The 13,954-nt window shown below is 44.4% G+C and overlaps 1 protein-coding gene across 1 annotated transcript in view; it reads left to right on the top strand.

Moving 5' to 3' along the window:
* Positions 1-13,954, top strand: part of LOC135550525 (moesin-like) — a 41,026-nt gene that overhangs the window by 18,273 nt on the left and 8,799 nt on the right. The window contains exons 4-7 of the mRNA XM_064981435.1: positions 107-381; positions 483-566; positions 12,942-13,088; positions 13,257-13,353. Coding sequence (XP_064837507.1) covers positions 107-381; positions 483-566; positions 12,942-13,088; positions 13,257-13,353 — 603 coding nt within the window. The remainder of the gene's footprint in view (positions 1-106; positions 382-482; positions 567-12,941; positions 13,089-13,256; positions 13,354-13,954) is intronic.

Raw genomic sequence — 13,954 nt, 5'->3', positions numbered from 1 at the left:
GCCTCCATTTAAACAAGGATATAGTGAACAAGGCTTCCATGCCACCTTAAGTAAAAGAGAAACTGCTCCTGGCGCCTCCACTCATCTTTATGACCCCTGACACTAGGTGACAGCCCAGGATGTAAGGAAGGAGAGCCCACTGCTGTTCAAGTTCCGGGCCAAGTTCTTCCCTGAGGATGTGTCAGAGGAGCTGATCCAGGAGGCCACCCAGAGGCTGTTCTTCCTGCAGGTAAAGGAAGGGATCCTCAACGATGACATCTACTGCCCCCCGGAGACGGCTGTGCTGCTGGCCTCCTACGCCGTGCAGGCCAAGTACGCCGATTACAACAAGGAGATTCACTTGCCAGGATACCTGTCCAGTGAAAAACTGCTGCCTCAGAGGTGAGGCCTCCACCATTTCTGGAGTCTACATAACACCTTTTGATTGCACCTTCGTACTCATGTTTTTATGGTGTCATATCATTTTGTCTTTGTGTTTTTAGGGTCCTGGATCAGCACAAGCTCAACAAGGAGCAGTGGGAGGAGAGAATCCAGGTGTGGCATGAGGAACACAAGGGCATGCTCAGGTACTGAATCACACACACACACATTACTTACTCACCCCACCTAGCTCTGTTGTCCCTGGCCTGAGAAACATCTCTATTGGTTTCAATTAAAAGTTGAGTATCTCTGCACAGTAGGACATACCACATCATGGTGAAAATTGCTTAAGCTTCTCTCATAGAGTGAATAGATTTGCACTCTGAGAGCTTGATTATGTGAAAGCATGTGCTGTGATGTTTTGAAGCATCTTGACCATCAACTCCTATTAACAACTATGGCAGCTACCTAGCTGTTAGTCTTCAAATTACTTAACTGCTTGTGTTCCTTCGGTGCTTACTTTGGTGCATTTTTTAGATGTAAGTGGCGTATTTTAAAAACTTTTGAAGGCCCAGTGCCGTCAATAATGCAATATTCCTGTGTTATATGTACAGTATATTTCCACACTATGAGGTTGTGATAATGCCCTTTTAGTGTAAGAGCTGTTTGAAAAGACTGTCTTAAATTTCAGCCTGTTTTGGCGAGATGGAATTCTTTTCCTGCCTGGTGTCATCACCAGGTGGTAAATTAGTTCATAGGTATTATTTAGGATGCTGAAGACAAAAGATGATCATAGGCTACACTAAATAAAACAAATTATTTGAACACCAGTGGGCAGATGGGTTCACAGTAAATTATTTTTTTAAACTATAGCCAAGATTCAATCTTGTGCCTATGCTGGTGTCTTATCCCAAATCTGCATCCCTACCTGCTGAGCTACCGTTTAGGTGCTATAAACTGACAAACATGAAGTAAATTGGTAAATAAGGTGTCCAGCAGATGTTGGTGTTTGAAAGCAACTTTGTATCAAAGAAAGCACCCCGGTGAAATCAGTGGGATCACGCATTTTGCAACACCCATTTTGAAAAAGCATGTGATCTTCCGAAGCTTCAGACGCCATTGATCATGTGGTAATGTTACTTTGAAACTATCCGTCATTGGTATATGCTTCAAAACGAGTAATAAATCAGTAGTGTGACGGTCGAAGCTTCAAACGTCATCATCACATGGTATTGTTACTTTGATACAAGCATCGTTACATTGTGTCAGTAGTACATCCAATCAGTAGTGCTTTGAAAACTGCGTCGGAGCTCTGGTATCAATCGTCCAATCACTACTCTCAACTGATATTTGTAATGTCCCCTATGTTATGTTCAGAACATTTGATTGTGTATTCATTGGAGTTGTGCACATCTTTCACCCCTGAGTCATTCATGCAAAATCTAGGTTTTTTTGTGAATCTTTTGTGAAATACCATGAGAGCATTTTACCATTACTTGACATGGACATTTATTTGTTTGCAAACCAGAATTTTTATCATTTTAATCCAATGGCATGTTGTGAGCATGATGAGAAATACAGTTTCATTATCCTACTAGGGGTATTGTTAAGTAGTTGGCTATGGTAAAAACAGAAGGAGTTTGGATGGCTGATGAGCTTTCTAAACCTCCCATCCATATAGAAATTAAATATGAAATGAAATTACTCAGGATCTATATACAATGCCCTCGGAAAGTATTCAGACCCCTTGACTTTTTCCACATTTTGTTAGGTTACAGCCTGATTGTAAAATTGATTAAAATGTATTTTTTCCCCTCAATCTACACACAATACCCCACAATGACAAAAGAAAAACTGTTTTAGTGATTTTTTTTTTCTTCATTTTTTTTTAGCGGAAATATTACATTTACATAACTATTCAGACCCTTTACTCTGTCAGCGATTACAGCCTTGAGTCTTTTTGGGTATGACGATACAAGCTTGACACACCTGTATTTAGGTGTTTCTCACATTCTTCACGGCAGATCCTCTCAGGCTCTGTAAGGTTGGATGGGGAGGGTTGTTGCACAGCTATTTTCACATCTCTCCAGAGATGATTGATCTGGTTTAAGTCCGGGCTCTGGCTGGGCCACTCAACTATATTCAGAAACTTGTCCCAAAGCCTCCCAGTCCTAGTCCCAGTCTCCCAGTCCCTGCCCCTGAAAAAACATTCCCACAGCATGATGCTGACTCCACCATGCTTCACCGTAGGGATGGTGCCAGGTTTCCTCCAGATGCGACGCTTTGCATTCAGGCCAAAGAGTTTATTCTTGGTTTCATCAGACCAGATAATCTTGTTTCTCATGGTCTGAGAATCCTTCAGGTGCCTTTTGGCAAACTCCAAATGGCTGTCATGTGCCTTTTACTGAGGAGTTGTTTCTGTCTGACCATTCTTCTATCAAGGCCTGATTGGTGGAGTGCTGCAGAGATGGTTGTCCTCCTGGAAGGTTCTCCCATCTCCACAGAGAAACTCTTGAGCTCTGTCAGAGTGACCACCGGGTTCTTGGTCACCTCCCTGACTAAGGCCCTTCTCCCCCGATTGCTCAGTTTGGCCAGGTGGCCAGCTTTAGGAAGAGTCTTGGTTGTTCCAAACCTCTGCCACTGTGTTCTTCCCCAGGTCTGTTCCTAGACCCAATCCTGTCTCAGAGCTCTATGGATAATTCCTTTTGACCTCATGGCTTGGTTTTTGTTCTGACATGCACTGTCAACTGTGAGACCTCATATAGACAGGTGTGTGCCTATCCAAATAATTTCCAATCAACTGAATTTACCACAGTTGGACTCCAATCAAGTTGTAGAAACATTTCAAGGATGATCAATGAAAACAGGATGCACCTGAGCTCAATTTCAAGTCTCATAGCAAAGGGTCTGAATACCTACAGAAGCAAAAAAAAGTTGTGAATCCTTTGGAAATACCTGGATTTCTGCGTAAATTGGTCATAAGATTTGATCTGATCTTCATCTAGGTCACAACAATAGACACACACAGTCTGCTTAAACTAACAACACACAAACAATTAGAAGTGTTCATGTCTTTGTTGAATTAATTTTTCCATCGATGATAGCAAGTTGTCCAGGCCTTGAGGCAACAAAGCAGCCCCACACCATGCCGATCCCTCCACCATACTTTACAGTTGGGATAAGGTTTTGATTTTGGTGTTTTGTGACATTTTTTATCCACACATAGTGTTGTGTGTTCCTTCCAAATAACTGAACTGTAGTTTCGTCTGTCCACAGAATGTTTTGCCAGTAGCGCTGTGGAACATCCAGGTGCACTTTTGCAAACTTCAGACGTGCAACACTATTTTTTTTTGGACAGCAGTGGCTTCTTCCGTGGTGTCCTCCCATGAACACCATTCTTGTTTAGTGTTTTACGTATCGTAGACTCGTCAACAGAGATGTTAGCATGTTCCAGAGATTTCTGTAAGTCTTTAGCTAACACTCTAGGATTCTTCTTAACCTCTTTGAGCATTTTGCGCTGTGCTCTTGCAGTCATCTTTGCAGGACGGCCACTCCTAGGGAGAGTAGCAACAGTGCTGAATCCAGGCTGCATCACATCCAGTCGTGATTGGGAGTCCCATAGGGCGGCACACAATTGGCCCAGCATCGTCCGGGTTTGTAAATAAGAATTTGTTCTTGACTGGCTTGCCTAGTTAAATAAAGGTTCAATTAAAAATAAATGAACTTCAGATCAAATTTGATGACCAATTTATGGAGAAATACAGGTCATTCCAAAGGCTTCACATTATTTTTCTTCTCACTGTATATAAATAAGGTATTTCTGTTTATGTGTGCAAACATTTCTAAAAACCTGTTTTCGCTTTGTCATTATGGAGTATTGTGTGTAGATTAATGAGGATAAACACTTTTTTTGTAGAATAGACTGTAATGTAACAACATTTTGAAAAGGTCTGAATACTTTCCAAAGGCACTGTACGTCCATACATTTTTAAAAACTGGTACCGTTTACCTTCAGACAAATCCCGTGACACGGGTGCGTCAATAGACTCTTAAGGATTCTGGAACAGTGACTCGAACAAAACTATTTTTAAAGTGATATCTGATTAAATGTATGGTGGTGAAGCTGCATACCGAAACCCTGATCCCTGCAGAAAGTGAAGAGTGCATTCAAAATCTTTTTAAATTTGATTTATTTTACTAGGCAAGTCAGTTAAGAACAAATTCTTATTTTCAATGACGGCCTAGGAACATTGGGTTAACTGCCTGTTCAGGGGCAGAATGACAAATGTGTACCTTGTCAGCTCGGGGATTTGAACTTGCAACCTTTCGGTTACTAGTCCAAGGCTCTAACCACTAGGCTACCCTGCCGCCCTCTAATCAGTACACAATTGACAGAGATACTGCATGGTTGATTTCTGTACGACGTCTACCAGTGCGTGCTGTAGTAAAGTGGAGCTGTTTTGCTAAAAGTACATTTTGTCTAATGCCTAATTGTCTTGATGAAGAGTTTAGAACACGTTTTATGCAACTGCTACAGAACTAAAGAAATATGGGATCTGATGAAGTTTTGATTTTGATGTAGGTGTCTTCGATACTCATATATAGTGCCTTGTGAAAGTATTCGGCCCCCTTGAACTTTGCGACCTTTTGCCACATTTCAGGCTTCAAACATAAAGATATAAAACTGTATTTTTTTTGTGAAGAATCAACAACAAGTGGGACACAATCATGAAGTGGAACGACATTTATTGGATATTTAAAACTTCAAAAACTGAAAAATTGGGCGTGCAAAATTATTCAGCCCCTTTACTTTCAGTGCAGCAAACTCTCTCCAGAAGTTCAGTGAGGATCTCTGAATGATCCAATGTTGACCTAAATGACTAATGATGATAAATACAATCCACCTGTGTGTAATCAAGTCTCCGTATAAATGCACCTGCACTGTGATAGTCTCAGAGGTCCGTTAAAAGCGCAGAGAGCATCATGAAGAACAAGGAACACACCAGGCAGGTCCGAGATACTGTTGTGAAGAAGTTTAAAGCCGGATTTGGATATAAAAAGATTTCCCAAGCTTTAAACATCCCAAGGAGCACTGTGCAAGCGATAATATTGAAATGGAAGGAGTATCAGACCACTGCAAATCTACCAAGACCTGGCCGTCCCTCTAAACTTTCAGCTCATACAAGGAGAAGACTGATCAGAGATGCAGCCAAGAGGCCCATGATCCCTCTGGATGAACTGCAGAGATCTACAGCTGAGGTGGGAGACTCTGTCCATAGGACAACAATCAGTCGTATATTTCACAAATCTGGCCTTTATGGAAGAGTGGCAAGAAGAAAGCCATTTCTTAAAGATATCCATAAAAAGTGTTGTTTAAAGTTTGCCACAAGCCACCTGTGAGACACACCAAACATGTGGAAGAAGGTGCTCTGGTCAGATGAAACCAAAATTGAACTTTTTGGCAACAATGCAAAACGTTATGTTTGGCGTAAAAGCAACACAGCTCATCACCCTGAACACACCATACCCACTGTCAAACATGGTGGTGGCAGAATCATGGATTGGCCTGCTTTTCTTCAGCAGGGACAGGGAAGATGGTTAAAATTGATGGGAAGATGGATGGAGCCAAATACAGGACCATTCTGGAAGGAAACCTGATGGAGTCTGCAAAAGACCTGAGACTGGGACGGAGATTTGTCTTCCAACAAGACAATGATCCAAAACATAAAGCAAAATCTATAATGGAATGGTTCAAAAATAAACATATCCTGTTATGTACTTGAGTGAAGACCCAAAAGCGGTTTTAACAGAAAACAGAGTTCTTTAATAAAAACAGGAATGGCATAAATCCTCTTCCAACGTAGTCAATGGAACAAAAGAACGTAGTATAATGCAGGATGCACCTGCCAGGCAGACTCCGACAGGATAGGACAAGGTGGAAGCAAACGGGACGACAGCTTGCTTCTGGTATCAAAAACACAAACAAGAATCAGACACTGAAAGTAGCAGGAACAGAGAGAGAAATAGAGACCTAATCAGAGGGGGAAGAGAGAACAGGTGGGGAAAGAGTGAATGAGCTAGTTAGGGGAAATGTAGAACAGCTGAAGAATGAGAGACAGAGAAGGTAACCTAAAAAGACCAGCAGAGAGAGACAGAGTGAAGAGAAAGGACAGGAACAGACATAACAAGACATGACAGTACCCCCACTCACCGAGCGCCTCCTGGCGCACTCGAGGAGGAAACCTGGCGGCAACGGAGGAAATCATCGATCAGCGAACGGTCCAGCACGTCCCGAGAGGGAACCCAACTCCTCTCCTCAGGACCGTACCCCTCCCAATCCACTAGGTACTGCTGACCACGGCCCCGAGGGCGCATGTCCAAAATCTTACGAACCCTGTAGATGGGTGCGCCCTCGACAAGGATGGGGGGGGGGGGACGAGCGGGGGCGCGAAGAACGGGCTTAACACAGGAGACATGGAAGACCGGGTGAACGCGACGAAGATAGCGCGGGAGAAGAAGTCGCACTGCGACAGGATTAATGACCTGAGAAATACGGAACGGACCAATGAACCGCGGGGCCAACTTGCGAGAAGCTGTCTTAAGGGGAAGGTTCTGAGTGGAGAGCCATACTCTCTGACCGCAACAATATCTAGGACTCTTGGTCCTACGCTTATTAGCGGCCCTCACAGTCTGCGCCCTATTACGGCAAAGTGCCGACCTGACCCCCTTCCAGGTGCGCTCGCAACGCTGGACAAAAGCCTGAGCGGAGGGGACGCAGGACTCGGCGAGCTGAGATGAGAACAGCGGAGGCTGGTACCCGAGGCTACACTGAAAAGGGGATAGACCGGTAGCAGACGAGGGAAGCGAGTTGTGGGCGTACTCTGCCCAGGGGAGCTGTTCTGACCAAGACGCAGGGTTACGAAAAGAAAGGCTGCGTAAAATGCGACCAACAGTCTGATTGGCCCGTTCGGCTTGACCGTTAGACTGGGGATGAAAGCCGGACGAGAGACTGACGGAAGCCCCAATCAAACGGCAAAACTCCCTCCAAAATTGAGACGTGAACTGCGGGCCTCTGTCGGAAACGACGTCAGAAGGAAGGCCATGAATACGGAAAACATTCTCGATAATGATCTGAGCCGTCTCCTTAGCAGAAGGGAGCTTATCGAGAGGAATGAAATGAGCCGCCTTAGAGAATCTATCGACAACCGTAAGAATAACTGTCTTCCCCGCTGATGAAGGCAGTCCGGTGATAAAATCTAAAGCGATGTGAGACCACGGTCGAGAGGGAATGGGAAGCGGTCTGAGACGGCCGGCAGGAGGAGAGTTCCCAGATTTAGTCTGCGCGCAGACCGAACAAGCGGCGACAAATCGACGCGCGTCACGTTCCCGAGTGGGCCACCAGAAACGCTGGCGAATGGAAGCGAGCGTACCCCGAACGCCGGGGTGGCCGGCTAACTTGGCAGAGTGGGCCCACTGAAGAACGGCCGGACGAGTAGGAACGGGAACGAACAGAAGGTTCCTAGGACAAGCTCGCGGCGATGGAGTGTGAGCGAGTGCTTGCTTTACCTGCCTCTCAATTCCCCAGACAGTCAACCCGACAACACGCCCGTCAGGGAGAATCCCCTCGGGGTCGGTGGAGACCTCAGAAGAACTGAAGAGACGAGATAAAGCATCAGGCTTGGTGTTTTTGAGCCCGGACGATGAGAAATAACAAACTCGAAACGAGCGAAAAACAGAGCCCAACGAGCCTGACGCGCATTAAGTCGTTTGGCTGAACGGATGTACTCAAGGTTCCTATGGTCAGTCCAAACGACAAAAGGAACGGTCGCCCCCTCCAACCACTGTCGCCATTCGCCTAGGGCTAAGCGGATGGCGAGCAGTTCGCGATTACCAACATCATAGTTACGTTCTGACGGCGATAAGCGATGAGAGAAAAACGCGCAAGGATGGACCTTGCCGTCAGAGAGAGAGCGCTGAGAAAGAATGGCTCCCACGCCCACCTCTGACGCGTCAACCTCAACAACAAACTGTCTAGAGATGTCAGGTGTAACAAGAATAGGAGCGGATGTAAAACGATTCTTAAGAAGATCAAAAGCTCCCTGGGCGGAAACGGACCACTTAAAGCACGTCTTAACAGAAGTAAGGGCTGTGAGGGGAGCTGCCACCTGACCGAAATTACGGATGAAACGACGATAGAAATAGCGAAGCCCAGAAAGCGCTGCAGCTCGACGCGTGACTTAGGAACGGGCCAATCAATGACAGCCTGGACCTTAGCGGGATCCATCTTAATGCCCTCAGCGGAAATAACGGAACCGAGAAAAGGGACAGAGGCGGCATGAAAAATGCACTTCTCAGCCTTCACATAAAGACAGTTCTCCAAAAGGCGCTGGAGGACGCGTCGCACGTGCTGAACATGAATCGAGAGAGACGGAGAAAAAATCAGGATATCGTCCATGTAAACGAAAACAAAAATGTTCAGCATGTCTCTCAGGACGTCGTTAACTAGTGCCTGAAAGACAGCTGGAGCGTTAACGAGGCCGAAAGGAAGAACCCGGTATTCAAAGTGCCCTAATGGAGTGTTAAACGCCGTCTTCCACTCGTCCCCCTCCCTGATGCGCACGAGATGGTAGGCGTTACGAAGGTCCAATTTGGTGAAAAACCTGGCTCCCTGCAAGATCTCGAAGGCTGAAGACATAAGAGGAAGCGGATAACGATTCTTAACTGTTATGTCATTCAGCCCTCGATAATCCACGCATGGGCGCAGGGACCCGTCCTTCTTCTGAACAAAAAAAAACCCCGCTCCGGCGGGAGAGGAGGAGGAGACTATGGTACCGGCGTTGAGCGAAACCGACAAATAATCCTCGAGAGCCTTACGTTCGGGAGCCGACAGAGAGTATAATCTACCCCGGGGGAGTAGTTCCCAGAAGGAGATCAATACTACAGTCATACGACCGGTGTGGAGGGAGAGAAGTGGCCTTGGAACGACTGAACACCGTGCGCAGATCGTGATACTCCTCCGGCACCCCTGTCAAATCGCCAGGCTCCTCCTGTGAAGAAGAGACAGAGGAAACAGGAGGGATAGCAGACATTAAACAGGTCACATGACAAGAAACATTCCAGGATAGGATAGTATTACTAGACCAATTAATAGAAGGGTTATGGCGCACTAGCCAGGGATGACCCAAAACAACAGGTGTAAAAGGTGAACGAAAAATTAAAAAAGAAATGGTTTCGCTATGATTACCAGAGACAGTGAGGGTTAAAGGCAGCGTCTCACGCTGAATCTTGGGGAGAGAACTACCATCTAAAGCGAACAAGGCCGTGGGCTCCCTAACTGTCTGAGAGGAATGTCATGTTCCCGAGCCCAGGTCTCGTCCATAAAACAGCCCTCCGCCCCAGAGTCTATCAAGGCACTGCAGGAAGCAGATGAACCGGGCCAGCGGAGATGGACCGGAAAGGTAGTGCGTGATCCAGAAGGAGAGGCCTGAGTAGTTGCGCTCACCAGTAGCCCTCCCTTTACTGATGAGCTCTGGCTTTTACTGGACATGAGGTGACAAAATGACCAGCGGAGCCGCAGTAGAGACAGAGGCGATTGGTGATTCTCCGTTCCTTCTCCTTGGCCGAGATGCGGATACCCCCCAGCTGCATAGGCTCAGCATCCGAGCCGGCGGAGGAGGGTGGCAGTGATGCGGCAGGTGGCAGTGATGTGGAGAGGGGAGCAACGGAGAACGCGAGCTCCTTTCCACGAGCTCGGCGACGAAGATCAAACCGTCGCTCTATGCGAATAGCGAGAGCTATTAAGGAGTCCAGACAGGAAGGAACCTCCCGGGAGAGGATCTCATCCTTAACCTCGACGAGGAGACCCTCCAGAAAACGAGCGAGCAAAGCCGGCTCGTTCCAGTCACTAGAGGCAGCGAGAGTGCGAAACTCAATAGAATAATCCGTTATGGATCTATTCCCCTGACATAGGGAAGACAGGGCCCTGGAAGCCTCCTCGCCAAAAACAGAACGGTCAAAAACCCGTATCATCTCCTCCTTAAAGTCCTGATACTGGTTAATACACTCAGCCCTCGCCTCCCAGATTGCCGTGCCCCACTCACGCGCCCGTCCGGTAAGGAGAGAAATGACGTAGGCGATGCGGGCTGCACTCCTGGAGTAAGTGTTGGGCTGGAGAGAGAACACCACATCACACTGAGTGAGGAATGAGCGGCACTCAGTGGGCTCCCCAGAGTAACACGGCGGGTTGTTGATCCTGGGCTCCGGAGACTCGGAAACCCTGGAAGTGGGCGGTGGATCGAGGCGGAGTTGGTGAACCTGTCTTGTGAGGTCGGAGACTTGGACGGCCAGGGTCTCAACGGCATGTCGAGCAGCAGACAATTCCTCCTCGTGTCTGCCTAGCATCGCTCCCTGGATCTCGACGGCGGAGTGAAAAGGGTCCGGAGCCGCTGGGTCCATTCTTGGTCTGATTCTTCTGTTATGTACTTGAGTGAAGACCCAAAAGCGGTTTTAACAGAAAACAGAGTTCTTTAATAAAAACAGGAATGGCATAAATCCTCTTCCAACGTAGTCAATGGAACAAAAGAACGTAGTATAATGCAGGATGCACCTGCCAGGCAGACTCCGACAGGATAGGACAAGGTGGAAGCAAACGGGACGACAGCTTGCTTCTGGTATCAAAAACACAAACAAGAATCAGACACTGAAAGTAGCAGGAACAGAGAGAGAAATAGAGACCTAATCAGAGGGGGAAGAGAGAACAGGTGGGGAAAGAGTGAATGAGCTAGTTAGGGGAAATGTAGAACAGCTGAAGAATGAGAGACAGAGAAGGTAACCTAAAAAGACCAGCAGAGAGAGACAGAGTGAAGAGAAAGGACAGGAACAGACATAACAAGACATGACATATCCAGGTGTTAGAATGGCCAAGTCAAAGTCCAGACCTGAATCCAATCGAGAATCTGTGGAAAGAACTGAAAACTGCTGTTCACAAATGCTCTCCATCCAACCTCACTGACCTCGAGCTGTTTTGCAAGGAGGAATGGGAAAAAATTTCAGTCTCTCGATGTGCAAAACTGATAGACATAACCCAAGCGACTTACAGCTGTAATCGCAGCAAAAGGTGGCGCTTCAAAGTATTAACTTAAGGGGGCTGAATCATTTTGCACGCCCAATTTTTCAGTTTTTGATTTGTTAAAAAAGTTTGAAATATCTAATAAATGTCGTTCCACTTCATGATTGTGTCCCACTTGTTGTTGATTCTTCACAAAAAAATACAGTTTTATATCTTTATGTTTGAAGCCTGACATGTGGCAAAAGGTCGCAAAGTTCAAGGGGGCCGAATACTTTCGCAAGGCACTGTAGATGACAATACTAAAGAATGATGGTGGACAATAATATGCATTGTGAACAATAAGATTTGGAAGACAAGATGCATTGACTATAAAACTAATTTTTGTCCCCTCAAACTCTATTTTTGAACAAATCATAACAGAACTAGGGTGGCAGGTAGCCTAGCAGTTAAGAGCGATGGGCCAGTAACCGTAAAGTTGCTGGTTTGAATCCCTGAGCCGACATCTGTCGATGTCCCGTTGCGCAAGGAACTTAACCCTAATTGCTCCTGTAAGTTGCTCTGGATAAGAGCATCTGCTAAATGATGTAAATGTAAACTAAAAAGAAGCTGGCCTACAGAAACTTCCATGGACACTATTAAATCTGTAAACCATGTAATGTAATTATGAACGCATGTATTGATGTGAAAGCTAAATTGTATGTATATGAACTAGCCTATTATGATTGTAAAGAAACTTAAATAAGTGATTTTAAAGATGTATGTTGGTGTAGCATGGTGTTGAATGCCATTTCTGCCCCATGCAACATTATACAAGATAAACCTTCTCTACGTGACTTGACAACTGATATAGTATCGCCTTTCTCTCTAATTGATTCATCAATGAAATTCAGATGAATGGAATATATTTCTATATACAACCATTAAGTTCAGCAGTGCATTGTACACTACACTATAATTCTAAATGGTAGCACATAGTGACTCATTCCACTTTGTCCTATTGAAACACACTGGCTGATGGAGAATTATGATGTAGTATTTACAGCCACATACATATATGATTTGGTTTTACCTTCCAACATAAATTGATGTCAAATTTATACATTTATTTTACAGTGTTCAGCAGTTATTAAACTATATACATGTATGTAAACTAGGCACTACATAATTTTGGTTCAGTAGTTATCAGTTTTGAGCAGTTTGATTAAGTGATAGTTAAAGGTATTGTTAACAAATGACAAGCAAATTATATCAAAAGTAATGTGAATATTACATTTTGAAAAGCAGATACCTAGATTGAATATGTATGCAAATTGAAAGAGTGATTTGGTACAGTGAACAAATTACTTTGACTTTGTTTTTTTTGTACTCAATCAATTGAAAATGTACTTAGTTTTTGAAACATCTGTTTTGATTTGTGCTTACAGTTGTGAAAATGTACCACATACTTGTGAACATTGCACCAGTCATTGAAAAAAAAAATATATTTTTAATGTAATTTGTAATACTTCCACAGAGAGGATTCAATGATGGAGTACCTGAAGATTGCCCAGGACCTGGAGATGTACGGTGTCAACTACTTCAGCATCAAGAACAAGAAAGGATCTGAGTTGTGGTTAGGAGTAGACGCCCTGGGACTCAACATTTACGAACAAAATGATAAGTGAGTGACTCATGTCGAAATATACACCACAGGGGTACTCACAAGTATGGGACTGAAATATGTTAAACACACGCTGTACAAACTTCGGTACAATGGTTGTTTTCTGATTATGACTACATGCAAAATAGTGCAAATATCACTGTTTATATGTTATTTTTGCCTCAACAGGATGACACCTAAAATTGGATTCCCATGGAGTGAAATCAGGAATATTTCCTTCAACGACAAGAAGTTTGTCATCAAACCCATTGACAAGAAAGCACCAGTATGTAACCACCCTCTCTATACTCATCCATAGTTTATAAGGTTATACAGTATCTCCTAGGTACAAAAAATCATTATTGTTGCCATAATTATTTTGAGAAAGATTACTGATATGGACTGGTCTCATAGATCAGACATAACATAGTAAATATACATCTCGGACACAGTAATTAGTATGTTACATTTGGTATGGTTACATAAGTTACTTGAGACAAAAACAAATGTCTAGCAACCCAAAGGTTGCATGTTTGAATCTCATCAAATACAACTTTAGCTACTTAGCTACAACCTTTTAGCTACTTGTTAGCTGTTAGCTAACCATTCCCCTAATCTTTACCCTTTTAGCTAACCCTTACCCTAACCTTAACCAAACTCCTACCCCTAGAGCTAGCTAATGTTAGTGTTAGCCACCTAGCTAACATTGGTCACAACAAATTGGAATTCTTAACATATACATTTTGCAAATTTGTAACATATTGTACATTTTGGAAATTCGTAACATATTGTACAAATTGCAATTCATTACATATTATACAAAATGGATGATGGACATCCACAATTTAATACATACTATACGAAACGTAACAATTCAAACTAAATGG

This window comes from Oncorhynchus masou, chromosome 12 (assembly GCF_036934945.1).
Source record: "Oncorhynchus masou masou isolate Uvic2021 chromosome 12, UVic_Omas_1.1, whole genome shotgun sequence".
NCBI classification, from domain to species: Eukaryota; Metazoa; Chordata; class Actinopteri; order Salmoniformes; family Salmonidae; genus Oncorhynchus; species Oncorhynchus masou.
This window is presented reverse-complemented; position numbering and strand designations above follow the sequence as displayed.